The sequence below is a fragment of the Oncorhynchus kisutch genome, linkage group LG6, assembly GCF_002021735.2.
Source record: "Oncorhynchus kisutch isolate 150728-3 linkage group LG6, Okis_V2, whole genome shotgun sequence".
Lineage (NCBI taxonomy): Eukaryota > Metazoa > Chordata > Actinopteri > Salmoniformes > Salmonidae > Oncorhynchus > Oncorhynchus kisutch.
Window position 1 is genome coordinate 16,461,652 of NC_034179.2, and position 25,850 is coordinate 16,487,501.

Here is a 25,850-nt window from a genome sequence, read left to right on the forward strand (position 1 = left end):
TCCAGATTTGATCAATAGCCTACGGTACTGTGTGATATCGTTGGACCTGCGATGGGCTACAACGTAGGGGGATATGGAATGGCTCGCTCGGGAATCTTTATCGTGTTGATGGGGTTGTGGAGGTTTAGCTCTGCTTGCCCTGCATCCTGCACTTGCAGCATCTCAAGGCTTGTTTGTATCGATCCTGACCCAGGGATCGAGGATTTCCCTATCCTTACGTTAGATGACATGGAAATGGACATCAACATCACCGATATGTAAGTAAAATGAATGGCTACACCATTGTAGACATGGTAAAGCCTGAACTGCACAATAGTATAAAGGTTAACGTTTTTAAGCACACCAATGTCAGATTGCTAAAACAAATACATAATACAAGGGGTGTCTACTATGCCATGCAGGCTGTTAAACTCTCATGTTTCTCAGTTTTGTATGGAAACAACAAGCAACAACAAGCAAAGATAATAGTGTGGGATAATTATCATGCAAAGGAGAGTTTTGTGCTTGTGACTGAGTGTGTGTGACTGTGTGTGTGAGCTTGCGTGTCGGGTGGTGTGGGTGCGCGCTGTTTGGAATATTTGAACTCGGGTATTTTCCTCTAGAAACCAGGCCCATGCAGTGATAGTGGAAATTATATTATGGAGGATTATGGCACGATGTCTGCCGTGGCCCCAAAATACAGGGACTGTGGGAAGAACGAAAAAAAAACACGACGGAAAAATGTCAGATAATATTATGGACTCGAATCTATGTCGCCCCAACAAAATACCCAACGTAGCAATGGACTATGGAGTGGTTCTTGCCAATATCAAACAGGTACAGTGCCTTCAGAAAGTATTCAGACCCCTTGACTTTTTCCACATTTTGTTACGTTACAGCCTTATTTGAAAATGAATTAAATATATGTTTTTCCTCAGAAATCTACACACAATACCCCATAATGACAAATCAAAAACAGGTTTTTAGAAATGTTTACACATTTATTAAAAATTAAAATAGAAAGACATTTCTATGAGACTTGAAATTGAGCTCAGGTGCATCCTGTTTCCATTGATCATTCTTTCGATGTTTCTACAACTTGATTGGAGCCCACCTGTAGTAAATGCAATTGATTGGGCATGATTTGGAAAGGCACACACCTGTCTATATAAGGTCCCACATTTGGCAGTGCATGTCAGAGTAAAAACCAAGCCATGAGGTCGAAGGAATTGTCCACAGAGCGCTGAGACAGGATTGTGTCAAGGCACAGATCTGGGGAAGGGTACCAAACAATGTCTGCAGTATTGAAGGCCCCCAAGAACAGTGGCCTCATCATTCTCAAATAAAATAAATTTGGAACCACCAAGACTCTTCCTAGAGCTGGCTGTCTGGCCAAACTAAGCAATTGGGGGAGAAGGGCCTTGGTCAGGGAGGTGACCAAGAACCCAATGGTCACTCTGACAGAGCTACAGAGTTCCTCTGTGGAGATGGGAGAACCTTCCAGAAGGTCAACCATCTCTGCAGCATTCCACCAATCAGGCCTTTATGGTAGAGTGGCCAGACAGAAGCCACTCATCAGTAAAAGGCACATGACAGCCCGCTTGGAGTTTGCCAAAAGGCACCTAAAGACTTTCAGGCCATGAGAAACAAGATTCACAGCTCTAATGAAACCAAGATTGAACTCTTTGGCCTGAATGCCAAGCATCACATCTGGAGGAAACCTGGTACCATTCCTACGTGATGCATGGTGGTGGCAGCATCATGCTGTGGGATGTTTTTCAGCGGCAGGAACTGGGAGATTAGTCAGGATCGAAGCAAAGATGAACGGAGCAAAGTACAGAGCGACCCTTGATGTAAACCTTCTCCAGAGTGCTCAGGACCTCAGACTGGGGCAAAGATTCACCTTCCAACAGGACAACGACCCAATGCACACAGCCAAGACAACCCAGGACGGGCTTCGGGACAATTCTTTGAATGTCCTTGAGTGGCCCAGCCATAGCCCGGCATTGAACCTGATCGAACATCACTGGAGAGACCTGAAAATAGCTGTGCAGCGAGGCTCCCCATCCAACCTGACAGAGCTTGATAGGATCTGCAGATAAGAATGGGAGAAACTCCCCTAATACAGGTGTGCCAAGCTTGTAGTGTCATACCCAAGAAGACTCAAGGCTGTAATCACTGCCAACGATGCTTCAACAAAGTACAGAGTAAATGGTCTGAATACTTAAGTAATTTTGATATTTCATTTTAAAATTTTATTTTTAATTTTTTATTACATTTATAAAAACCTGTTTTTGCGTTTTCATTATGGGGTATTGTGTGTAGATTGACGAGGAAAAATGTCAAGGGGTCTGAATACTTTCCGATGGCAGTGTATGTAGCTCAAGGTCACAGTGGTATGTGTATAAGACAGTTTGCTTGCCATTTATTAGGCTTAGGCCACAATTTTTTGAATTGCCAGAGGTGCACGTGGTGAAGTCTGTGTAGAGAAGATAGTCTATAGTCCTTACCACTGAAAGTTGTTGGTGATAGTGAATTGTATCAGGCTTGTTATTGCAGCATATGTAGGCCTGTAGATTTGCCATATTTCAGTACAGTATGTCTAAACAATACATGTATATTCAGGCTCATATCATTCTCAGGGTAAGATGTAGCCTAGTGTAGAGTACTGTAGATTAGTGTGCCTGTCACGTACATGGCTCCTAAACAAATCCAGATAGTGAGCAAACTATCGACACCAGCGTGCAGGTGCCAAACATCTAGACAGGGTGGTGTTTTATTTAACTGTCTTGTCCGAGACCCTGTCCACCTTCCTTACTTTAATCAAAGGAAAACCTTCATTGATGACGGTCTACTGGCATGTCACCTTGGCATACAAGGCATTCTCATTAAAGATTGAAAATGTAACATCTAGTTAATTCTAAACCACCATCACCCATCCAGGAGTTGTGTACTCTAGCATAAAGATGTATCTATCATCTTAGCTGTTCTAGTCAGTAGATCAAGTATTTGGAGGAGTGTCTGAAGAGACACCAGTTTCTACCAATATCTAAAAAGTTCAGAATCCTGTAAAACTGCCCAACGTGGGCATGATGGCCAAATACTCAGATATTTCCATATGTTTGAAAATACTATCCATCTATTGTCCCTGTATATCATCAGACACTAAATGCCTAAAAATGGCTTGAGAAGTACTTTTTAAACCTTGGTTAAGGTCTAATGACCAACACGTTGGTTTACCATACATTGTGGACCATACAAGAATGTCAGTGTACTGGAGTTTCTTTATGAATAATTTTGAAAGGGAGTGCTATTTAAAATACTAATTTAGGGACAAGAACATGTGAATGTACTTTATTTGTAATAATAATCATTTGTAAATGTTGTATTTCAATTTTACAGATACATTGCAAATCAAAATCGACTATTTGACATTAATGATAACAGCTTGAAGTACTACTCGAATCTCAGAAATCTGTAAGTATTAGTACTACTCAAATGTTAATGTCATTACCCAGACTATTGTAGCATGTTATGGAATATGTCATGGCCAAAAGTTTTGAGAATGACACATATTAATTTCCACAAAGTTTGCTGCTTCAGTGTCTTTAGATATTGTTGTCAGATGTGACTATGGAATACTGAAGTATAATTACAAGCATTTCATAAGTGTCAAAGGCTTTTATTGACAATTACATGAAGTTGATGCAAAGAGTAAATATTTTCAGTGTTGACCCTTCTTTTTCAAGACCTCTGCAATCCGCCCTGGCATGCTGTCAATTAACTTCTAGGCCACATCCTGACTGATGGCAGCCCATTCTTGCATAATCAATGCTTGGAGTTTGTCAGAATCTGTGGGTTTTTGTTTGTCCACCTGCGTCTTGAGGATTGACCACAAGTTCTCAATGGGATTAAGGTCTGGGGAGTTTCCTGGCCATGGACCCAAAATATCGATGTTTTGTTCCCTGAGCAACTTAGTTATCACTTTTGCCTGATGGCAAGGTGCTCCATCATGCTGGAAAAGGCATTGTTCGTCACCATGGTTGGGAGAAGTTGCTCTTGGGGATGTATTGCTACCATTCTTTATTCATGGCTGTGTTCTTAGGCAAAATAGTGAGTGAGCCCACTCCCTTGGCTGAGAAGCAACCCCACACATGAATGGTCTCAGGATGCTTTACTGTTGGCATGACACAGGACTACTGATGGTAGCGCTCACCTTGTCTTCTCCGGACAAGCTTTTTTCCTGATGCCCCAAACAATTGAAAAGGAGATTCATCAGAGGAAATTACTTTACCCCAGTCCTCAGCAGTCCAATCCCTGTACCTTTTGCAGAATATCAGTCTGTCCCTGATATTTTTCCTGGAGAGAAGTGGCTTCTTTGCTGCCCTTCTTGACACCAGGCCATCCTCCAAAAGTCTTTGCCTCACTGTGCGTGCAGATGCACTCACACCTGCCTGCTGCCATTCCTGAGCAAGCTCTGTACTGGTGGTGCCCCGATCCCGCAGCTGAATCAACTTTAGGAGACGGTCCTGGCACTTGCTGGACTTTCTTGGGCGCCCTGAAGCCTTCTTCACAACAATTGAACCGCTCTCCTTGAAGTTCTTGATGATCCAATAAATGGTTGATTTAGGTGCAATCTTACTGGCAGCAATATCCTTGCCCATGAAGCCCTTTTTGTGCAAAGCAATGATGACAGCACGTGTTTCCTTGCAGGTAACCATGGCTGACAGAGGAAGAACAATGATTCCAAGCACCACCCTGTTTTTGAAGCTTCCAGTCTGTTATTCTAATTCAATCAGCATGACAGAGTGATCTCCAGCCTTGTCCTCGTCAACACTCACACCTGTGTTAACGAGAGAATCACTGGCATGATGTCAGCTGGTCCTTTTGTGGCAGGGCTGAAATGCAGTTGAAATGTTTTGGGGGGATTCAGTTCATTTTCATGGCAAAAGGGGACTTGGTAAATAATTGCAATTCATCTGATCACTCTTCATAACATTCTGGAGGATATGCAAATTGCCATCATACAAACGGAGGCAGTAGACTTTGAAAATTAATATTTGTGTCATTCTCAAACCTTTTAGCCACAAATGTAGAGTAGGTTATGCTGAACTTTGTTAATGTGTAACTGACTTTTAAAAAGTTCTCTCTTTCTAAATCTCCCTCTCTGAACCAGAACTGTGACAAATACAGGACTGACTTCTATCTCATCAGAAGCCTTTTTCAACAATACAAGACTTCAATATCTGTAAGTACTGTAGTCTTTGATTGATCCTCTGTTTGGTGTTTTTCTTCTCATCCTTCTCCTCACAGATTTAGTTAATGTACTCTCAAAGAGAAAATCTAGGGGCCACAAGCCAGTCAAAAACAATTAAGCCAAGTTATTATAGGGAAGTAGATTTTTACTATTTACCTCACACTGAAGTCATGGCTTCTAGTTGTGTGGTAATTATGGTCCAAATCTGCATGGATTGGCATGATGATGTATAGTCGAAGGAGTTGGCTCAAGCACATAACGATCTGGGACCAGGGCATGGTAAGGCTCATGGCTGGGTAACAGGACGACACGCTCAGCAAACAGTGACGAACATTGTGTTTAACTGAGCTGTGTGATCACTGCCAATAGAGATCCTATTAAATTACTAGAGGAGCTATGTCATTAAACCAAAAAAGTTCCAGAATAGGGTGAAAATGGCAGCCATATTGGTCAGGAAGAAATCCAAACCAGTCGATTTGGAATGAATGGCAGTAGAGGCATAATCCTGATTTTACTTATGCAGGAAAGGAAAATAAAAGTAAGACATGATATATAAGAAATGGTGTAATAGAATTATTGTCAACCTAAAAGTGTAATGTAATTATAAATTAAGTTTATATGAGTTATATACCAATTTTCTATATAGATAGCCTCTAAAAATATGTAAACAGGCCATAAATGTCTACATTTTTGTTTTCTTGGAAAGCTGAGTGCTATTATATGATGCAATATCAGTACTTGGTGCATTTACAACTTTTCTAAATCCTACCATCAACAGATTTCAGCCTGTGAATGACTGTGGATTGACTGCATTGTTTGATTGGAATGTTGGCGTATTGGCAGTTAATTCATTAAAATGTATGGAATTGGCCTCCCGGGTGGCGCAGTGGTTAAGAGCGCTGTACTGCAGCGCCAGCTGTGCCACCAGAGACTCTGGGTTCGCGCCCAGGCTCTGTTGTAACCGTCTGGGACCGGGAGGTCCGTGGGTCGACGCACAATTGGCCTAGCGTCGTCCGGGTTAGGGAGGGTTTGGCCGGTAGGGAAATCCTTGTCTCATCGTGCACCAGTGACTCCTGTGGCAGGCCGGGCACAGTGCGCGCTAACCAAGGTTGCCAGGTGCACGGTGTTTCCTCCGACACATTGGTGCGGCTGGCTTCCGGGTTGGATGGCGCTGTGTTAAGAAGCAGTGCGGCTTGGTTGGGTTGTGTATCGGAGGACGCATGACTTTCAACCATCGTCTCTCCCGAGCCCGTACGGGAGTTGTAGCGATGAGACAAGATAGTAGCTACTAAAAACAATTGGGGAGAAAAAAAGGGTTAAAATAAAATAAAAAAAATGCATGGAATCATTGGGAACCTGAGTGGTGCAGCGGTCTACGGCACTGCATCTCAGTGCAAGAGGCATCACTACAGTCCTTGGTTCGAATCCAGGCTGTATCACATCCGGCCGTGAGTCTCATAGGGCGGCGCACAATTGGCCCAGCGTTTTCCGGGTTTGACCGGGGTAGGCCGTCATTGTAAATAAGAATTTGTTTTTAACTGACTTGCCTGGTTAAATATATGTATCTTTTTAAATTCCTCTACAGTGTGGATAAATTCTTAAAATTCATTATTTTACACAGGGGTTGGAACCAGTTCAGGGAACAGAAGCAAAAACCTGAAAATAAAGGAAGGAACAGAATCAGAAAAGGGAACGAAAGTGCTCTATACTGTTCCGGAACAGAACCGTCATTTGAAAAGCATGGGAACCAGTTAATAACTTTATTTTATGTTCTGGGCATTTTTTTTATTCAGTCCCACAAATAATGCAACAAGGGGCCTATGCCGAAGCCCTCATTCCGTCACACATAAACTTATTCCAGTGTCTACCTGCCAGCTGTAAATCTTTGCCTATATGTGTGTGTGTAGGCAACGTGCCCCTCTCCCTCTGAAGTATAGGCTACTGTAGCCTACTGATGATGTTACAAGCGTGATTAAGAAATTAGAGAGGGATTTTTAATTGGAGAAGAATGGATGAACCTTTTCAGTTCTAGTTACGTATACTATAGTATTCACATTTCACATTGGATTTATTAACTACAAAAAGGTAAGACTTTAGAAGCTTTTAATTTAGAAGGTTTTTCATTCTGGTGCCGCTCTGCACACACAAGCATGTTCGCTAGCAAGCTAGCACTGGTCCAACTCTCAGAGGTTCAAAGACATTCAATGATCCTCTAAAGAAGCCACTCCTTCGTAGGTATAATACTGTGGCCCTCAATTCAGATAATGCATGTCATACCAAGATGGCCAGTATTTCAAGCCCCCCACCCCCCTGGAACAGTGGAATGGAACAAAAAAATAATGGTTCTGTTCAGAATGAAACTATTGGTAAATAGTTTTGGTTACAACCCCTTACACAATATCTTATCAAATCACTGGCAAACCATGGTTGACCAACTCCCTGACCAAAATGGCTAACCTTTATCCCATCATTAGAAGGTTCAAGTCCATTCTAGTATTCTAATTACTAAATCTATGTTACTGCCAATCAAGGGAATAATTCTAATCAGTAGGAGAGGCGTAAGAGAGGAAGGAGTCCTGTCCGCACAATGCAAAGATAATGGCTGGACTATCGAAACCATACTTTTTTCATGCATAGTTAAACTGTACAAGGTGCAACATTTGAAAGGTGATAGAGCAAATAGAGCAAGCGTTCCAACATCACATACTGTTTTGTTGTAACGACACACTGGTTATATAAATTGATTGTATTATTTATGTTTGACCTACATGAGTTGTTTCATTGTAACCTTTATGATGTATTATTTTGACTTGTAGGAATCTGAGAGACAATAACTTGTCAACACTGTCCTGGAGGACATTCATAAATTTAAACATGACATCTTTGTAAGTACCTATCTCTATTTACTATGTTATGGGACTTATGTTATAGATAAAATGCCAATAAATATGTGATAGGAAGTATTTGAGCGTACTGTGTGTGTGTGTGTGTTAATGCTCAGTTTTTTCCCCTCTAGTCCTCTCCTGTCTGGTAACCCTCTGGAGTGTGTATGTGAGAACATGTGGATCAAACTGAGGCTGCAAGAGGACATTGACAGTTCAGAGAGTCAACAGCTGAAATGCATAGACGACCTTGGAGTGAGGAGGGCCATCTTCAGATTAATTCTCCCTGATTGTGGTAATGCCAATGAGAGAGAGAGAGAGAGAGAGCGAGCTAGAAAGAGAATGTGCGCGCGCAACCAGAGGAAAAAGAACTCTGGACCACCTATACTCCACACATGGAGACACATACAAAGCTCTCCCTCACCCTCCATTTGGCAAATCTGACCATAATTATATCCTCCTGATTCCTGCTTACATGCAACAATTAAAGCAGGAAGCACCAGTGACTATGCTTGAGGCAAATAACACTGAAACATGCATGAGAGCACCAGCTGTTCCAGAAGACTGTGTGATCACGTTCTGCGCAGCCGATGTGAGTAAGACCTTTCAACAGGTCAACATTCACAAGGCCGCAGTGCCAGACTGATTACTAGGATGTGTACTGCGAGCATGCGCTGACCAACTGGCACGTGTCTTCACTGACATTTTCAACCTCTCCCTGGCCGAGTCTGTAATACCAACCTGTTTTAAGCAGACCAGCATAGTCCCTGTGCTCAAGAAGACTAAGGTAACCTGCCTAAATGACTACCAACCTGTAGCACTCACGCCTGTAGCCATGAAGTGCCTTGAAAGGCTGGTCATGGCTCACATCAACACCATCATCCTGGAAACCCTAGACCCACTCCAATTTGCATATCACCCCAACAGATCCACAGATGATGCAATCTCCATTGCACTCCACACTGCCCTTTCCCACCTGGACAAAAGGAATACCTACGTGAGAATGCTATTCATTGACTCAGCTCAGCGTTCAACACCATAGTGCCCTCAAAGCACATCAATAAGCTGACCCTGAGACTAAACACCTCCCTCTGCAACTGGATCCTGGACATCCTAACGGGCCGCCCCCAGGTGGTAAGGGTAGGTAACAACCCATCCGCCACACTGATCCTCAGGGGTGCGTGCTCAGTCGCCTCCTGTACTCCCTGTTTACACATGACTGCACGGCCAGGCACGACTCCAACACCATCATTAAATTTGCAGATGACACAACAGTGGTAGGCCTGATCACCGACAATGACGAGACAGCCTATAGGGAGAATGTCAGAGAGCTGGCCGGGTGATGCCAGGACAACAACCTCTCCCTCAATGTGATCAAGACAAAGGAGATTATTGTGGACTACAGGAAAAAGAGGACCGAGCATGCCCCCATTCTCATTGACGGGGCTGCAATGAAGCAGGTTGAGAGCTTCAAGTTCCTTGGTGTCCACATCTCCAACAAACTAACATGGTCCAAGCACACCAAGACAGTCGTGAAGAGGGCATGACGAAACCTCTTTCCCCTCAGGAGACTGAAAATATTTGGCATGGGTCCTCAGATCCTCAAAAGGTTCTACAGCTGCACCATCGAGAGCAGTGGTTGCATCACTGCCTGGTATGGCAACTGCTCGGCCTCTGACCACAAGGCAGATGAAGGTAGTGCTTACGGCCCAGTCCATCACTGGGGCCAAGTTTCCTGCCATCCAGGACCTTTATACCAGGCGGTGTCAGAGGATGGCCCAAAAAATTGTCAAAGACTCCAGCCACCCTAGTCATAGACTGTTCTCTCTGCTGCCGCATGGCAAGCGGTACCGGAGCACCAAGTCTAGGTCCAAGAGGCTTCTAAACAGCTTCTACCCCCAGGCCATAAGACTCCTGAACATCTAATCAAATGGCTACCCAGACTATTTGCAGTGCCACCCCCTCTTTACACGACTGCTACTCTCTGTTGTCATCTATGCATAGTCACCTTAATAACGCTACCTATATGTACATACTACCTCAAATAACCGGTGCCCCCGCACATTGACTCTGTATCGGTACCCACCTGTGTATAGTCTTGCTATTGTTATTTCACTGCTGCTCTTTAATTACTTGTTACTTTTATTTCTTATTCTTATCTGCATTTTTTAAAACTGCATTGGTTAGGAGCTTGTAAGTAAGCATTTCACCTGTTGTATTCGGGCATGGGACTAATACATTTTGATTTGATTTGTACAGTAAAACAACGTTGTTAAAAGTTCTGTTTACGTTTGTCTCACAGAGGCTCCCGCAGTGGAGGTCAGTCCCTCTATCGTCACAAAGACGGAGGGAAGTGATGTCACAGCAGTGTGCAGTGCAACAGGGTCTCCTGCCCCTGAGATCTCGTGGAATTTGGACACCATCTTCACCAGCTATGAGGTGAGATGATGTTCTTTGTTTTGGTATATTATGAAGGCACAATCCTCTTACTATTACAAGAGCTAGGATGATGAGGCCATGTTGGCATTGAGTAACTCCTGGCTTTATATGTAACTGAACAACATACAGTAGCACTACATTTTATTCATTATTTTACTTGAAACTTGTCACAAGTTTTTACATTTCAATACATATATTATGAAAAGCAATATCTAATTGTTTTATAATAATAGCAGTACATTATTCTATACTTTTAGAAGGTGTTTTAGAACTTACAGCATTTAAGATTTTAACTCTAGATTTTTCACTATGATCACAATGATATGTTAACTGTATCTACCATGTATTATATGTAACTATTAATAATACCACTAATTCTTGCTCTAATAATGATAAATGTATTTACAGGTCAATGTCTTGGAGCTGGAAAGCAATCTGACACTGTCAGGTCTCTCGCCTTCGGACAACGGCAGAGTGATCACTTGCAATGTGGAGAACGTAGTCGGCCAAACCGAGGCTTACCTCCAACTCAACATCCTCTGTAAGGACGTGTTCTGTTGTGTTGAGTACATGTGCCTTTTTTATTTACATTTTATTCTGGCACTGTGGTTTCAAAATGTAAAATGTCATTTTCACGGATGATTCTACAGTGTTTTTTCCTGGATCTATAGCATCCTTATATTTGTGGTCTACATTCTGAAAGACTTCGTCTGGTGACTCTGTGTCCTTACTGAAAATAATGTTTCTCACTTCTCCTTTAGTACTGTCCACTATCCCTCAACAATCTGTTTGACTCTACATGTCTTCCTGTCACCTTGCCATACTCTTCTCCTCCTGTTCAGCTCCTGGTTGCCCTCAATGCCTTACCATACCATACCCTCCCTCCATCCCTCCCACGGCACTCCTCCAGACCTCCTTCCTCGTGTCTAGCACCCACTCCCAGTATCCTGTGACTATTCTTCCTTTCCTGTTCCTGTTGTCTGTCAGTTTGCCCCACTATCCTGGAGCTGCTGGAGCCATTGAGACTCCACCACTGGTGTATCCCTTTCAGTGTGACTGGGAACCCCAAGCCCGAGCTGCAGTGGTACCACCAGGACCAGGAGCTCCACGAACAAGAGTATATCAAGACTGAGATCCACAAGAGCCTTGGAAGCGTTCACCACGGCTGCCTGCAGCTTGCTAACCCGACTCACATCCACAACGGGCAGTATACGCTGGTGGCCAGGAACGAGTTCGGGGAGGACCAGAAAGTAATTGACGCCCACTTCCTGCTCCCGCCAGACGAGGGCGACTATCCCTCAGGTCTCACTCCTGTTTCATTTATAGTTACTGCAATTCTATATAAGATGTTATATAATCGATATAAGCGGTTTTATACACTCTCAGAAAAAAAGAGCGCTATGTAGAACGATCTGTCCCCGTAGGACCTGAAAAAAGTTTTCAAATAGAACAGATCAGTTTCCAGTTTCCAGACCGGGTCAGATAAAACCCTTTTTGGTTACAAATAGCATCCTTTCAAGGGTTTTATTTGGAACCAGATATTCTATGTGGAACCAAAATAGTTCTATACGACCTGAAGTCTCCTACGGGGACAAATGGTTCTACATGGTACTCTGTTTTTCTGAGAATATACTGTTTTCTGTATAGCATAGTGTATGTGACGGATGTGTATGAATAACACGCCAACTCTCCTTTTCACTTTTTTCAGAACAGCCATATTACCCTTGTAAGTATTTCTTTAGATGTTGAATTTTGCTAAGAATTATCATTCTAAAATTTGCTGTTACAGAGACATGTATGTATGCGTTTTTCTCTTGACATGACATTAAGTTTAAGAGTTTAGGGATAATGACAGATTGACGATTCCTGCCTTGTCATCATTTCAATGTCCTCTGTCCACTGCTCGTCCTGTGCTGTGGGATATCGTCACCATGCTGGTCCTTAGACACCACTGGTAGGTGCTTTAACTTTGAAATCCTGTGGTCAACATGACATGACGTAGCTAACACATCTTTAATACTGTACATATCCCAACCAGACAGTATTTTCAGCGTTTGAGAGGAAATTAGATTAGATTATGTACTTCAATGTAAATGTTTGTATGCTTAATGCTATTTTCATTCTGTATTAAATATGTATTTTTCTCTCAGACTCACCACTACCCCCAATAGACGACAGCGTTGCAGTAAGTTAACATACATGCCATCATTTGTCATGCATGGTTATTTATATACAGTACTATAATGTAGTGCACTGATATTGGCAGGTATTTTATGTTGTCGAATGGTGTTTTCCCAGGTGTACGTAGTGGTGGGAATCGCTGGTGTGGCATTAATTGTATGTGTTCTGATGGTGATCATTCTGAAATACGGAAGAAACTCTAAGTTTGGGATGAAGGGTAAGATTTTCTCTTTAATCTCAGTTGAGTCGTTTTCCAGACCTGTATTAAGACTTGCAGGAATCAGTTGGATTCCCATTTAAATGATAATGAACATTGTGCACATTTCTACAGTATATTTAGTCCCACCACATTGCAGCTTAAGTTTTGCCACATAACAACATACAGAAGTCAAACATGAAAAAGACCTCTCACTCCTGTCATAATTATATTTCCTCCCACTGGGCTCCTCCACCTCCTCCTCAGGCTCCTCCTCCTCGGTCATCAGTAACGATGATGACTCTGCCAGTCCTCTTCATCACGTCTCAAACGGCAACAACACCCCGTCGTCCTCGGAGATGAGCCACGATGCGGTGATCATTGGAATGACAAAGATCCCTGTCATCGAGAACCCGCAGTATTTCCGCCAATCTGGCAGCATGCTGAAATCGGACACATGTGAGTTACCGTGCCGCCAAGTCCTGCTGGTGGCGTAACCTAGTATTTTTCTGATAAATCCATGACAGGGACACTGTGACTGGACTGTCTTCTCCATCCACTTCCTGTCTGATGTTACCATGGCGATGACTTTGGTTGACCTCTTGCCGTGTGACCTGCAGTTAATGCTGTAGTATCAGACTGTACGGTAGAGAGGCTATCACTCAGTGGAGGCTGCTGAGGGGAGGACGGCTCATAATAATGGCTGGAATGGAGTCAATGGAATGGCATCAACCACATGTGATACCATTCCATTGACTCCATTCCAGCCATTATTATGAGCCTACCCTGCTATCACTGGACATACATTCTGGCCATAGATAGCTTTGGTAAACCCAGACAAACACATCTGACTTTTGCACTTGTTGCCCTGTGAGAAATGTAGTTCTGTTAATGGCTACCATAACGCCTACCATAATGGCTACCAAACTGGTCTGACAAGCGAACAGTACATCATTCTATTTTCGTCTGTGGATATTCTCTATACAGCAGTAGACTAGGGCTGTTGCTGTAGCTTCAGTGTATGTAATGAGTAGGGCCAGGAGGTTTTCTTCACCTCTTGACCTGACTAATTATAACTAGGGCCAGGAGGTTTTCCTGGTCAGTTCACCCTTCTTAATAGGCCTTGTATGGGCCTTGGGCGGCAGATAGCCTAGAGCATTGGGCCAGTAACTGAGCCGACAAGAATAAAAATATTTCAATGTGCTCTTGAGCAAGGCACTTAACCCTTCTTTGCTCCAGGGGTGCCGAAGTACTATGGCTTACCCTGTAAAACAAAACATTTCACTGCACCTATCCGGTGTATTTGACAAAACATCATTTTTTTCATAGCCTAACTGTGTCTCTCTTTACATCCCAGTTGTCCAGCACATCAAGAGACACAACATTGTGTTGAAGCGTGAGCTGGGAGAGGGGGCCTTTGGGAAGGTGTTTCTGGCTGAGTGCTACAACCTGACTCCAGATCAGGACAAGATCCTGGTGGCTGTCAAGGTAAAGTACGGCTCTCCACGCAGCTATTTCAAACTATCAACATACACTTTACAAAAGTCAAATAATGAAACAATGGGTCTTTTGTTCAGGCCTTGATATAAAAAATTGCAGTTTGTGCTTTTCATTGTGCATTGTTTGGGATAATAGTACCACAAACTAATATCTCTTTGGATATTTAATTGAACTTTGTAGGAAGGAGACTTTGAAAAAAATCAACAATCCCAGCAATCAATTATGATAATTATGTGTGCATGCGTACCCATGCACGCACATCCCTGTCCTCCTCAGACGTTGAAAGAGGCCAGCGAGAGCGGCCGTGCTGACTTCCACCGGGAGGCGGAGCTGCTGACCAACCTGCAGCACGAGCACATCGTCACCTTCTACGGCGTGTGTGTGGACAGCGACCCGCTCATCATGGTGTTCGAGTACATGAAGCACGGCGACCTCAACAAGTTCCTCAGGTACCGTCCTGTGTCCCGATGTCTACCTGTGTCCATTCTTCCTGTGTTTGTATTGAATAGAAAGAAATAAGACGTGTACCAGTCAAAAGTTGGGACACACCTACTCATTCAAGGATTTTTCTTTATTTGGACTATATTCTACATTGTAGAATAATGGTGAAGACATTAAAACTATTAAATAACACATACGGAATCATGTAGTAAAAAAAAGTTTAACATTTATTTATTTATTTAACCTTTATTTAACCAGGTAGGCTAGTTGAGAACAAGTTCTCATTTAACACTGCGACCTGGCCAAGATAAAACAAAGCAGTGCGACACAAACAACAACACAGAGTTAAACATGGAATAAACAAACATACAGTCAATAATACAATAGAAAAACAGTCTATATACAGTATGTGCAAATGAGGTAGCATAAGCGAGGTAAGGCAATAAATAGGCCATAGTGGTAAAATAATTACAATATCGCAATTAAACACTGAAGTGATAGATGTGCAGAAGATGAGTGTTCAAGTAGAGATACAGGGGTGCAAAGGAGCAAAATAAATAAAATAAATAACAGTATGAGGTAGTTGGATGGTCTATTTACAGATGGGCTATGTACGGGCACAGTGATCTGGGAGCTGCTCTGACAGCTGGTGCTGAAAACTAGTGAGGGAGATATGAGTCTCCAAATTCAGTGATTTTTGCAGTTCGTTCCAGTCATTGGCAGCAGAGAACTGGAAGGAAAGGCGGCCCGAAGGAGGAATTCGCTTTGGGTGGACCAGTGAAATATACCTAGTGGAGTGCTTGCTACAGGTGGGTGCTGCTATGGTGACCAGTGAGCTGAGATTTGGCGGGGCTTTACCTAGCAACGACTTATAGATGACCTGGAGCCAGTGGGTTTGGCGACAAATATTTAATTTATTTACTTTTATTTAACTAGGCAAGTCAGTTAAGAACAAATTCTTATTTTCAATGACGGCCTAGGAACAGTGAGTTAACTGCCTGTTCAGGGGCAGAACGACATATTTGTACCTTGTCAGCTCGGGGGTTTGAACTTGCAACCTTCCAGTTACTAGTCCAAGCGAGGGCGAGGGCCAGCCAACGAGAGCATACAGGTTGCAGTGGTGGGTAGTATATGGGGCTTTGGTGACAAAACGGATGGCACTGGGATAGACTGCATCCAATTTCCTGAGTAGAGTGTTGGAAGCTATTTTGTAAATGACATTGCCGATGTCAAGGATCGGAGGATGGTCAATTTTACGAGGGTATGTTTGGCAGCATGAGTGAAGGATGCTTTGTTGCGAAATAGGAAGCCAATTCTAGATTTAACTTTGGATTGGAGATGCTTAATGTGAGTGTGGAAGGAGAGTTTACAGTCTAACCAGACACCTAGGTATTTGTAGTTGTCCACATATTCTAAGTCAGAACCGTCCAGAGTAGTGGTGCTGGACGGGCGGGCACGTGTGGGCAGCGATCGGTTGAAGAGCATGCATTTAGTTTTACTTGCATTTAAGAGCAGTTTGACGCCACGGAAGGAGAGTTGTATGGCATTGAAGCCCGTCTGGAGGTTAGTTAACAGTGTCCAAAGAAGGGCCAGAAGTATACAGAATGGTGTCGTCTGTGTAGAGGTGGATCAGAGAATCACCAGCAGCAAGACCGACATCATTGATGTATACAGAGAAAAGTGTCGGCCTGAGGTTGAACCCTGTGGCACCCCCATAGATACTGCAAGAGGCACAGACAACAGGCCCGCCGATTTGACACACTGAGCTCAGTCTGAGAAGTAGTTGGTGAACCAGGCGAGGCAGTCATTTGAGAAACCAAGGCTGTTGAGTCTGCCGATAAGAATGTGGTGACTGACAGAGTCGAAAGCCTTGGCCAGGTCGATGAATACAGCTGCACAGTATAGTCTCTTATCGATTGCGGTTATGATATTGTATACAATATGTCGTGTCTTTGGCATCATTAAAGTGAAGACTGTTATTTTATCAACTCAATTCTCTGTAATTATTATTAAACTAATCATGTTAATGTAATTAAAACTTCTTAGGGCTAGGGGGCAGTATTTTAACGTCCGGATGAAAAGCTTGCCCAAAGTAAACTGTCTGTTACTCAGGCCCAGAAGCTAGGATATGCGTATAATTGGTTGATATGGATAGAAAACACTCTAAAGTTTTGGAACTGTTAATATAATATCTGTGAGTATAACAGAACTGATTTGGCAGGCGAAACCCAGAGGACAAACCATCCATGGGGAACATTTTTTGAGGTCATAGGATTTCCCAATGGATTTCTATGGGAAGCCCTATTTATGAGGAACCTGGTTGCAGTTCCTATGGCTTCCACTAGATGTCAACAGTCTTCAGAAATTGTTCAATGTTTTTCTTTTGAGAAATGAAGAAGTAGGGCTATTCATTCCATGTGTCACTCTGAAGGTCCCTACTATTTTGGTGCGCATGAACAGGAACACGCTTCACCTTGTTTTTAACCAGTATTAGAAACAGTTTATTCCATCTTAAGTTTAATCGATTATTTACATTTTAGGATACCTGATGTTGGATTAGGAACATTGTTTGAAATGTTTGGACCAAATTTACAGGTAACTTGTTAGATACTTTGTAGTCATGTTGGGCGAGTTGGAACCGGTGTATTTCTGAATGAAACGCGCCAAATAAATTGACATTTTGGGGATATAAAGAAGGAATTTATCTAACAAAATGACCATTCATTGTGTCACTGAGAGATTTGAGATTGCAAAAAGATCTTCAAAGGTAAGGCATTTATTATATGGCTATTTCTTACGTTTGTGTCGCACCTGCCTGGTTGAAAAATGATTTTCATGTGTTTGTATGCGGGGCGCTGTCCTCAGATAATCGCATGGTCTGCTTTCGCCGTAAAGCCTTTTTGAAATCTGACACAGCGGCTGGATTAACAAGGAGTTAAGCTTTATTTTGATGTGTTACACATATATTTTCGTGAATGTTGAATATTGATATTCCTGTAGTTTGATATTCCTGTAGTTTCCTTGGGCACCAAGGAAAATCTTCAGATTACAAAGTTATAATTTCCTAATATAACTTTTCAGATATTTTAATATCTGATCAATTAGTCTTCTAATGAATGAATTATTCTTTACCTCACGCTAGTCTCATTCCAAAGGTCGTAAGTTGTTGGTTATCTGCACAAACCCAGCCTTCAATATGAATCATCCATACATCAATTGTCTTAATCATTTATTTACTAACTAACTAAATCACAGAAATGCATAACAAACAACAATATATATGGTTACAAGGAAATCATAAGGGGAAGTGGGTATGGACTGAGAATGCCAGGAAAGACAAGTGACACTACACAGTTGATAATTATAATAATTTAAACGCTAATCCTTTGCACATGAATGCTCACTTATTCGGGAATAATTGCAATCAATATATATATTTACGCTCAGTGTGTCATCATGATCTCTGTAGGAATCGTCCGTCTTTCTGTTGGAAAGTTAATCTGAACTTCTCTTTGCGTCTCTGGAGTCTTTCATGGTTAGAATGGATACTTCAGAGTCCCATTCAGAAATATTCTTATAGAATAGATATTTCGGCGGTTGTCGTTCTTCACGTTCAGTCGACATAAATTCTAGCTGCAGACTAGTAATTAGTATCGAAGATTTGCTCTTATTCTGTCGGTATCGATAGTCTCAGAGTTGAACCATTTCCACCAGTGTAGCCAATGCTCCACTGTCATGAGGTCACAAACATTAGACAAAATGGACCGGTCAAAGCTGGATTCTCTACGGACTGTTTACACATTCTCTAAAACATGGATATTGTTCAGTTCTCAAGTTCTGTGAGGTAGAAGTTCCTTTGTTCTACTGTGATAACAGAGTCTGGGTAGAGAGAGAGAGAGAGAGAGAGAGAGAGAGAGAGAGAGAGAGAGTTGGTGCTTGCTATATCCAAAGAGGGCCACGTCATGACAGTTAGGACCGTGAGCGTGGCTGAGGTGCACCCATGACCAGCTCGGAAACCAGATTGCATAGCGGAGAAGGTACGGTGGGATTCGAAATGGTCGGTGATCTGTTTGTTAACTTGGCTTTCGAAGACCTTAGAAAGGCAGGGTAGGATAGATATAGCTCTGTTGCAGTTTAGTAGTAGTTTCTTTGCAGCAATACAACCATGAAGGCCTGATCCACGCAGTCCTCTCTGAATAGTTGATTTTGAGATGTGTCTGTTACTTGAACTCTGGAGCATTTATTTGGGCTGACATTTCTGAGGCTAGTAACTGTAATGAACTTGTCCTCTGCAGCAGAGGTAATTCTGGGTCTTTCTTTCCCACGGCGGTCCTCATGAGAGCCAATTTCATAGCACTTGATGGTTTTTGCGACTTCTATCTTCTGTATACAATTTGTTTAACACTTTTTTTGGTTACTACATGATTCCATATGTGTTATTTCATACATTCATGTCTTTCCTTGTTATTTTACAATGTAGAAAATAGTAAAAATAAAGAAATATCCTTGAATGAGTAGGTGTGTCCAAACGTTTGACTGGTACTGCATGTTAGTTTGATGGTGATACTGTATTTGAATTAAAACTGGAGAACTCCATTTCAATGTAAGCGTATGAGTTTGCACTTATCCTTCGCTGTAGTCAGCTGTAGGTAACTATAGTTTGCATTGTGTCTGACCCACCTGTGTTGTGGTGCAGGTCCCATGGTCCTGACATGGTGCTGATGGCTGATGGGCAGCACAGCCTGATGGTGGAGCTGACCCAGTCCCAGATGCTGCACATCGCCCAGCAGATTGCTGCAGGCATGGTCTACCTGGCCTCCCAGCACTTTGTCCACAGAGACCTGGCCACACGCAACTGTCTAGTGGGAGAGAACCTGCTGGTCAAGATTGGGGACTTTGGAATGTCCAGGGACGTGTACAGTACCGACTACTACAGAGTGAGTCACATACATACATACATACATACATACATACATACATACATACATACAGTGCCTTGCGAATGTATTCAGCCCCCTTGAACTTTGCGACCTTTTGCCACATTTCAGGCTTCAAACATAAAGATATAAAACTGTATTTTTTTGTGAAGAATCAACAACAAGTGGGACACAATCATGAAGTGGAACGACATTTATTGGATATTTCAAACTTTTTTAACAAATCAAAAACTGAAAAATTGGGCGTGCAAAACTCCTCTCCAGTATCTAACCCATTTCACATATTGTGAGGAAAAAATAATCTGCCATAGCGGCTAGCCCAATCTGTTTCTGCTTTACCGAACTTTATTGTTGTTGTAATGCTGCACTGGGATTGGCTAGTTAAAGCACAAACCGATTGGCTGACCAGGCTATAAACAGCCACTAGAGTTCTGGACTCTAACCCATGGGAGACCCATGCCATGGGGCGGCGCACAATTGGCCCAGCGTCATCCGGGTTAGGGGAGTGTTTGGCCGGCAGGGTTGTCCTTGTCCCATCGCGTACTAGCGACTCCTATGGCGGGCCGGGCGTAGTGCATGCTGACACGGTCAGAAGGTGTTTCCTCCGACACATTGGTACAGCTGGCTACCGGGTTAAGTGGGCATTGTGTCAAGAAGCAGTGCGGCTTGGTTGGGTTGTGGTTCGGAGGACGCACGGCTCTCGACCTTCGCCTCTTCCGTGTCCATACTGGAGTTGCAGTGATGAGACACGACTGTAACTATCAATTGGATACCACGAAATTGTGGCGAAAAATGGGTAAAAGTAACACACAAAAATAAAAAATAGACAACGCTACAGACATTACAGATAGTAATTTTAAGCCAGTAATATGATTTGTTAGTTCCAGACATGTTCTGTCTCCCAGTCAGCCACAGTCCTAGGGTCTATGTAGACAACAGTACCCTCTGCTGCTGACTGGCTCTCTCTGGGGAGAATCAATACAAAACAGATGAATGTAACTGAGACCCATCATCCCCCAATCAGATAGCAGCATATGAATAGGCCCACTCACTAATACACATATAGGAAGACCAAGAATGCAGCTGAACAGCACTTGGCTCAACACATGTAATAATTAGCCAGTTATTGTAAACCGACACATGTGATGTCAATATTAGCCATGGAAGAAGATTGTTAATACCATTACAGGCAAAAAATGAATTGTGCGAGTTGGGTTTAAATACATTTATTTTATTTGATATATCACATCATGACATTGCATTCCACGAGAACTCTAGGCTCACACACAATATACATTTGTGTACATGTCATGTTAACCAAAGGCCTTATCGTGTAGGTTGGTTACTGACCTGACTGACTCAGTCCTTTCAGCTTCTTGTGGAGCTAAGTGACTCAACACCTATCCATTTAACCCTTTCTCGGGGGGTAGCTTCTTTTCTTCACTACAGTTTGTTCTAACCTTCATCTCCTTCCTTTGACCTTCTCTGTGGTTTTCCTGGATGGTTCCTGATGGATCCTTTGTCTGTTTCCAGGTGGGGGGTCACACCATGCTGCCCATCCGGTGGATGCCTCCTGAGAGCATCATGTACCGGCGGTTCACCACGGAGAGCGACGTCTGGAGTCTGGGCGTGGTCCTCTGGGAGATCTTCACCTATGGGAAGCAGCCCTGGTACCAGCTCTCCAACAATGAGGTCAGTAGTCTCTTATGACAGACAGCAGCACTCAATGGGATTTGGTTCTGGGTTCTGAGATGACAAGGTCAGAGACAGAAGCTCAAACCTTTCCTAAAGTAGATTGACTACACTGGTAGCATAGTTAGGGACTTGTGTTTTGGACAGTCATGTCACATGACCTGGATTTTAAACTCTTATTTAAAGCTTTTTCAACAAACTGTCCCCTTTTATTTTTATGTCAGATCATCCGGCACCATCCTCAGACAATTGCTTTAATTTGTGGTGTAATTTTTGGAAAATACTTCAAATAAAGGTTCACATTGAGGTCATGTGACATGATAGCCCAAAACACAGGTCCCTAACCATAGCACCTGACCTCCAGTGATGAGATTTATCTCCAAATACATCACTCTGCTGTTGTCTCTTTTTCTAATCTTAGTTACAGTAGGTCACATTTGTATTGTCCACATAGATTTGAAATGTATTATGAATATACAGTACTTGTCAAAAGTTTGGACACAACTACTCATTCCAGGGTTTGTCTTTTATGTCTTACTATGTTCTACATTGTAGAATAATAATGAAGACATCAAAACTATAAAATAACATTTATGGAATCATGTAGTAACCCAAAAAATGTAAAACAAATCAAAATATATTTTATATTTGAGATTCTTCAAAGTAGCCACCCTTTGCCTTGATGACAGCTTTGCACACTCTTGGCATTCTCTCAACCAGCTTCATTAGGTTGTCACCTGGAATGCATTTCAATTAACAGGTGTGCCTTGTTAAAAGTTTATTTGTGGTTCTTTCCTTAATGCGTTTAAGCCAATCAGTTGTGTTGTGACAAGGTACGGGTGGTATACAGAAGATAGCCCTATTTGATAGAATACCAAGTCCATATTTTGGCAAGAACAGCTCAAATAAGCAAAGAGAAATTACAGTCCATCATTACTTTAAGACATGAAGGTCAGTCAATCCGGAACATTTCAAGAACTTTGAAAGTTTCTTAAAGTGCAGTCTGAAAAACCATCAAGCGCTATGATGAAACTGGCTTATGAGGACCGCCACAGGAAAGGAAGACCCAGAGTTACCTCTGCTGCAGAGGATAAGTTCATTAGTTAACAGCCTCTGAAATTGCAACCCAAATAAATGATTCACAGTTCAAGTAACAGACACATCTCAATATCAACTGTTCAGAGAAGACCGCATGAATCAGGCCTTCATGGTCAAATTGCTTCAAAGAAACCACTACTAAAGGACACCAAAAAGAAGACACTTGCTTGGGCCAAGAAATACGGCCAATGGACATTAGACCATTGTAAATCTGTCATTTGGTCTGAATTTTAGATTTTTAGTTCCAACCACCTTGTCTTTGTGGGACGCAGAGTAGGTGAACAGATGATCTGCGCATGTGTAGTTCCCACTGTGAAGCATGGAGGAGGAGGTGTGATGGTGTGGGTGTGTTTTGCTGGTGACACTGTCTGTGATTTATTTAGAATTCAAGGCACACTTAACCAGCATGGCTACCACAGCATTCTGCAGCGATACGCCATCCCATCTGGTTTGTGTCTAGTGGGACTATGATTCGTTTTTCAACAGGACAATGACCCAAAACACACCTCCAGGCTGTGTAAGGGCTATTTCACCAAGAAGGAGTGTGGTGGAGTGCTGCATCAGATGACCTGGCCTCCACAATCACCTGACCTCAACCTAATTGGTTTGGGATGAATTGGACCGCAGAGTGAAGGAAAAGCAGCCAACAAATGCTCATCATATGTGGGAACTCCTTCAAGACTGTTGGAAAAGCATTCCTCTTGAAACTGGTTGAGAGAATGCCAAGATTGTGCAAAGCTGTCATTTTTATTTATTTTTTTATTTTACCTTTATTTAACCAGGTAGGCAAGTTGAGAACAAGTTCTCATTTACAATTGCGACCTGGCCAAGATAAAGCAAAGCAGTTCGACAGATAAAACGACACAGAGTTACACATGGAGTAAAAACAAACATACAGTCAATAATGCAGTATAAACAAGTCTATATACAATGTGAGCAAATGAGGTGAGAAGGGAGGTAAAGGCAAAAAAAGGCCATGATGGCAAAGTAAATACAATATAGCAAGTAAAATACTGGAATGGTAGTTTTGCAATGGAAGAATGTGCAAAGTAGAAATAAAAAAATAATGGGGTGCAAAGGAGCAAAATAAATAAATAAATAAAAATTAAATACAGTTGGGAAAGAGGTAGTTGTTTGGGCTAAATTTTAGGTGGGCTATGTACAGGTGCAGTAATCTGTGAGCTGCTCTGACAGTTGGTGCTTAAAGCTAGTGAGGGAGATAAGTGTTTCCAGTTTCAGAGATTTTTGTAGTTCGTTCCAGTCATTGGCAGCAGAGAACTGGAAGGAGAGGCGGCCAAAGAAAGAATTGGTCTTGGGGGTGACTAGAGAGATATACCTGCTGGAGCGTGTGCTACAGGTGGGAGATGCTATGGTGACCAGCGAGCTGAGATAAGGGGGGACTTTACCTAGCAGGGTCTTGTAGATGACATGGAGCCAGTGGGTTTGGCGACGAGTATGAAGCGAGGGCCAGCCAACGAGAGCGTACAGGTCGCAATGGTGGGTAGTATATGGGGCTTTGGTGATAAAACGGATTGCACTGTGATAGACTGCATCCAATTTGTTGAGTAGGGTATTGGAGGCTATTTTGTAAATGACATCGCCAAAGTCGAGGATTGGTAGGATGGTCAGTTTTACAAGGGTATGTTTGGCAGCATGAGTGAAGGATGCTTTGTTGCGAAATAGGAAGCCAATTCTAGATTTAACTTTGGATTGGAGATGTTTGATATGGGTCTGGAAGGAGAGTTTACAGTCTAACCAGACACCTAAGTATTTGTAGTTGTCCACGTATTCTAAGTCAGAGCCGTCCAGAGTAGTGATGTTGGACAGGCGGGTAGGTGCAGGTAGCGATCGGTTGAAGAGCATGCATTTAGTTTTACTTGTATTTAAGAGCAATTGGAGGCCACGGAAGGAGAGTTGTATGGCATTGAAGCTTGCCTGGAGGGTTGTTAACACAGTGTCCAAAGAAGGGCCGGAAGTATACAGAATGGTGTCGTCTGCGTAGAGGTGGATCAGGGACTCACCAGCAGCAAGAGCGACCTCATTGATGTATACAGAGAAGAGAGTCGGTCCAAGAATTGAACCCTGTGGCACCCCCATAGAGACTGCCAGAGGTCCGGACAGCAGACCCTCCGACTTGACACACTGAACTCTATCAGAGAAGTAGTTGGTGAACCAGGCGAGGCAATCATTTGAGAAACCAAGGCTGTCGAGTCTGCCGATGAGGATATGGTGATTGACAGAGTCGAAAGCCTTGGCCAGATCAATGAATACGGCTGCACAGTAATGTTTCTTATCGATGGCGGTTAAGATATCGTTTAGGACCTTGAGCGTGGCTGAGGTGCACCCATGACCAGCTCTGAAACCAGATTGCATAGCAGAGAAGGTATGGTGAGATTCGAAATGGTCGGTAATCTGTTTGTTGACTTGGCTTTCGAAGACCTTAGAAAGGCACGGTAGGATAGATATAGGTCTGTAGCAGTTTGGGTCAAGAGTGTCCCCCCCTTTGAAGAGGGGGATGACCGCAGCTGCTTTCCAATCTTTGGGAATCTCAGACGACACGAAAGAGAGGTTGAACAGGCTAGTAATAGGGGTGGCAACAATTTCGGCAGATAATTTTAGAAAGAAAGGGTCCAGATTGTCTAGCCCGGCTGATTTGTAGGGGTCCAGATTTGGTGACACTGGTGACAGTGTTTCCTATCTTCAGTGCAGTGGGCAGCTGGGAGGAGGTGTTCTTATTCTCCATGGACTTTACAGTGTCCCAGAACTTTTTTGAGTTAGTGTTGCAGGAAGCAAATTTCTGCTTGAAAAAGCTAGCCTTGGCTTTTCTAACTGCCTGTGTATAATGATTTCTAGCTTCCCTGAACAGCTGCATATCACGGGGGCTGTTCGATGCTAATGCAGAACGCCATAGGATGTTTTTGTGTTGGTTAAGGGCAGTCAGGTCTGGGGAGAACCAAGGGCTATATCTGTTCCTGGTTCTAAATTTCTTGAATGGGGCATGTTTATTTAAGATGGTTAGGAAGGCATTTTTAAAAAATATCCAGGCATCCTCTACTGACGGGATGAGATCAATATCCTTCCAGGATACCCCGGCCAGGTCGATTAGAAAGGCCTGCTCGCAGAAGTGTTTCAGGGAGCGTTTTACAGTGATGAGTGGAGGTCGTTTGACCGCTGACCCATTACGGATGCAGGCAATGAGGCAGTGATCGCTGAGATCTTGGTTGAAGACAGCAGAGGTGTATTTAGAG

At 42.9% G+C, this 25,850-nt stretch overlaps 1 protein-coding gene and 1 long non-coding RNA gene across 2 annotated transcripts in view; one reads left to right on the top strand and one right to left on the bottom strand.

Annotated features, from left to right (window-relative positions):
- The window catches only part of LOC109893637 (BDNF/NT-3 growth factors receptor), a 27,039-nt gene continuing 1,189 nt past the window's right edge, over positions 1-25,850 (top strand). Inside the window, exons 1-17 of the mRNA XM_031826287.1 lie at positions 1-257; positions 3,382-3,456; positions 5,156-5,227; positions 8,053-8,121; positions 8,253-8,413; positions 10,421-10,557; positions 10,966-11,098; positions 11,545-11,859; positions 12,266-12,283; positions 12,503-12,511; positions 12,708-12,742; positions 12,856-12,955; positions 13,202-13,393; positions 14,292-14,422; positions 14,711-14,883; positions 19,572-19,812; positions 21,346-21,504. Coding sequence (XP_031682147.1) covers positions 52-257; positions 3,382-3,456; positions 5,156-5,227; positions 8,053-8,121; positions 8,253-8,413; positions 10,421-10,557; positions 10,966-11,098; positions 11,545-11,859; positions 12,266-12,283; positions 12,503-12,511; positions 12,708-12,742; positions 12,856-12,955; positions 13,202-13,393; positions 14,292-14,422; positions 14,711-14,883; positions 19,572-19,812; positions 21,346-21,504 — 2,226 coding nt within the window. The 5' untranslated portion in view covers positions 1-51. The remainder of the gene's footprint in view (positions 258-3,381; positions 3,457-5,155; positions 5,228-8,052; positions 8,122-8,252; positions 8,414-10,420; positions 10,558-10,965; positions 11,099-11,544; positions 11,860-12,265; positions 12,284-12,502; positions 12,512-12,707; positions 12,743-12,855; positions 12,956-13,201; positions 13,394-14,291; positions 14,423-14,710; positions 14,884-19,571; positions 19,813-21,345; positions 21,505-25,850) is intronic.
- LOC116374351 (uncharacterized) overlaps positions 14,835-25,850 on the bottom strand; it is a 21,152-nt gene continuing 10,136 nt past the window's right edge. Inside the window, exons 2-3 of the long non-coding RNA XR_004210197.1 lie at positions 19,556-19,734; positions 14,835-14,924 (exon numbers count right to left, since the gene is read on the bottom strand). This is a non-coding gene — a long non-coding RNA (uncharacterized LOC116374351). The remainder of the gene's footprint in view (positions 14,925-19,555; positions 19,735-25,850) is intronic.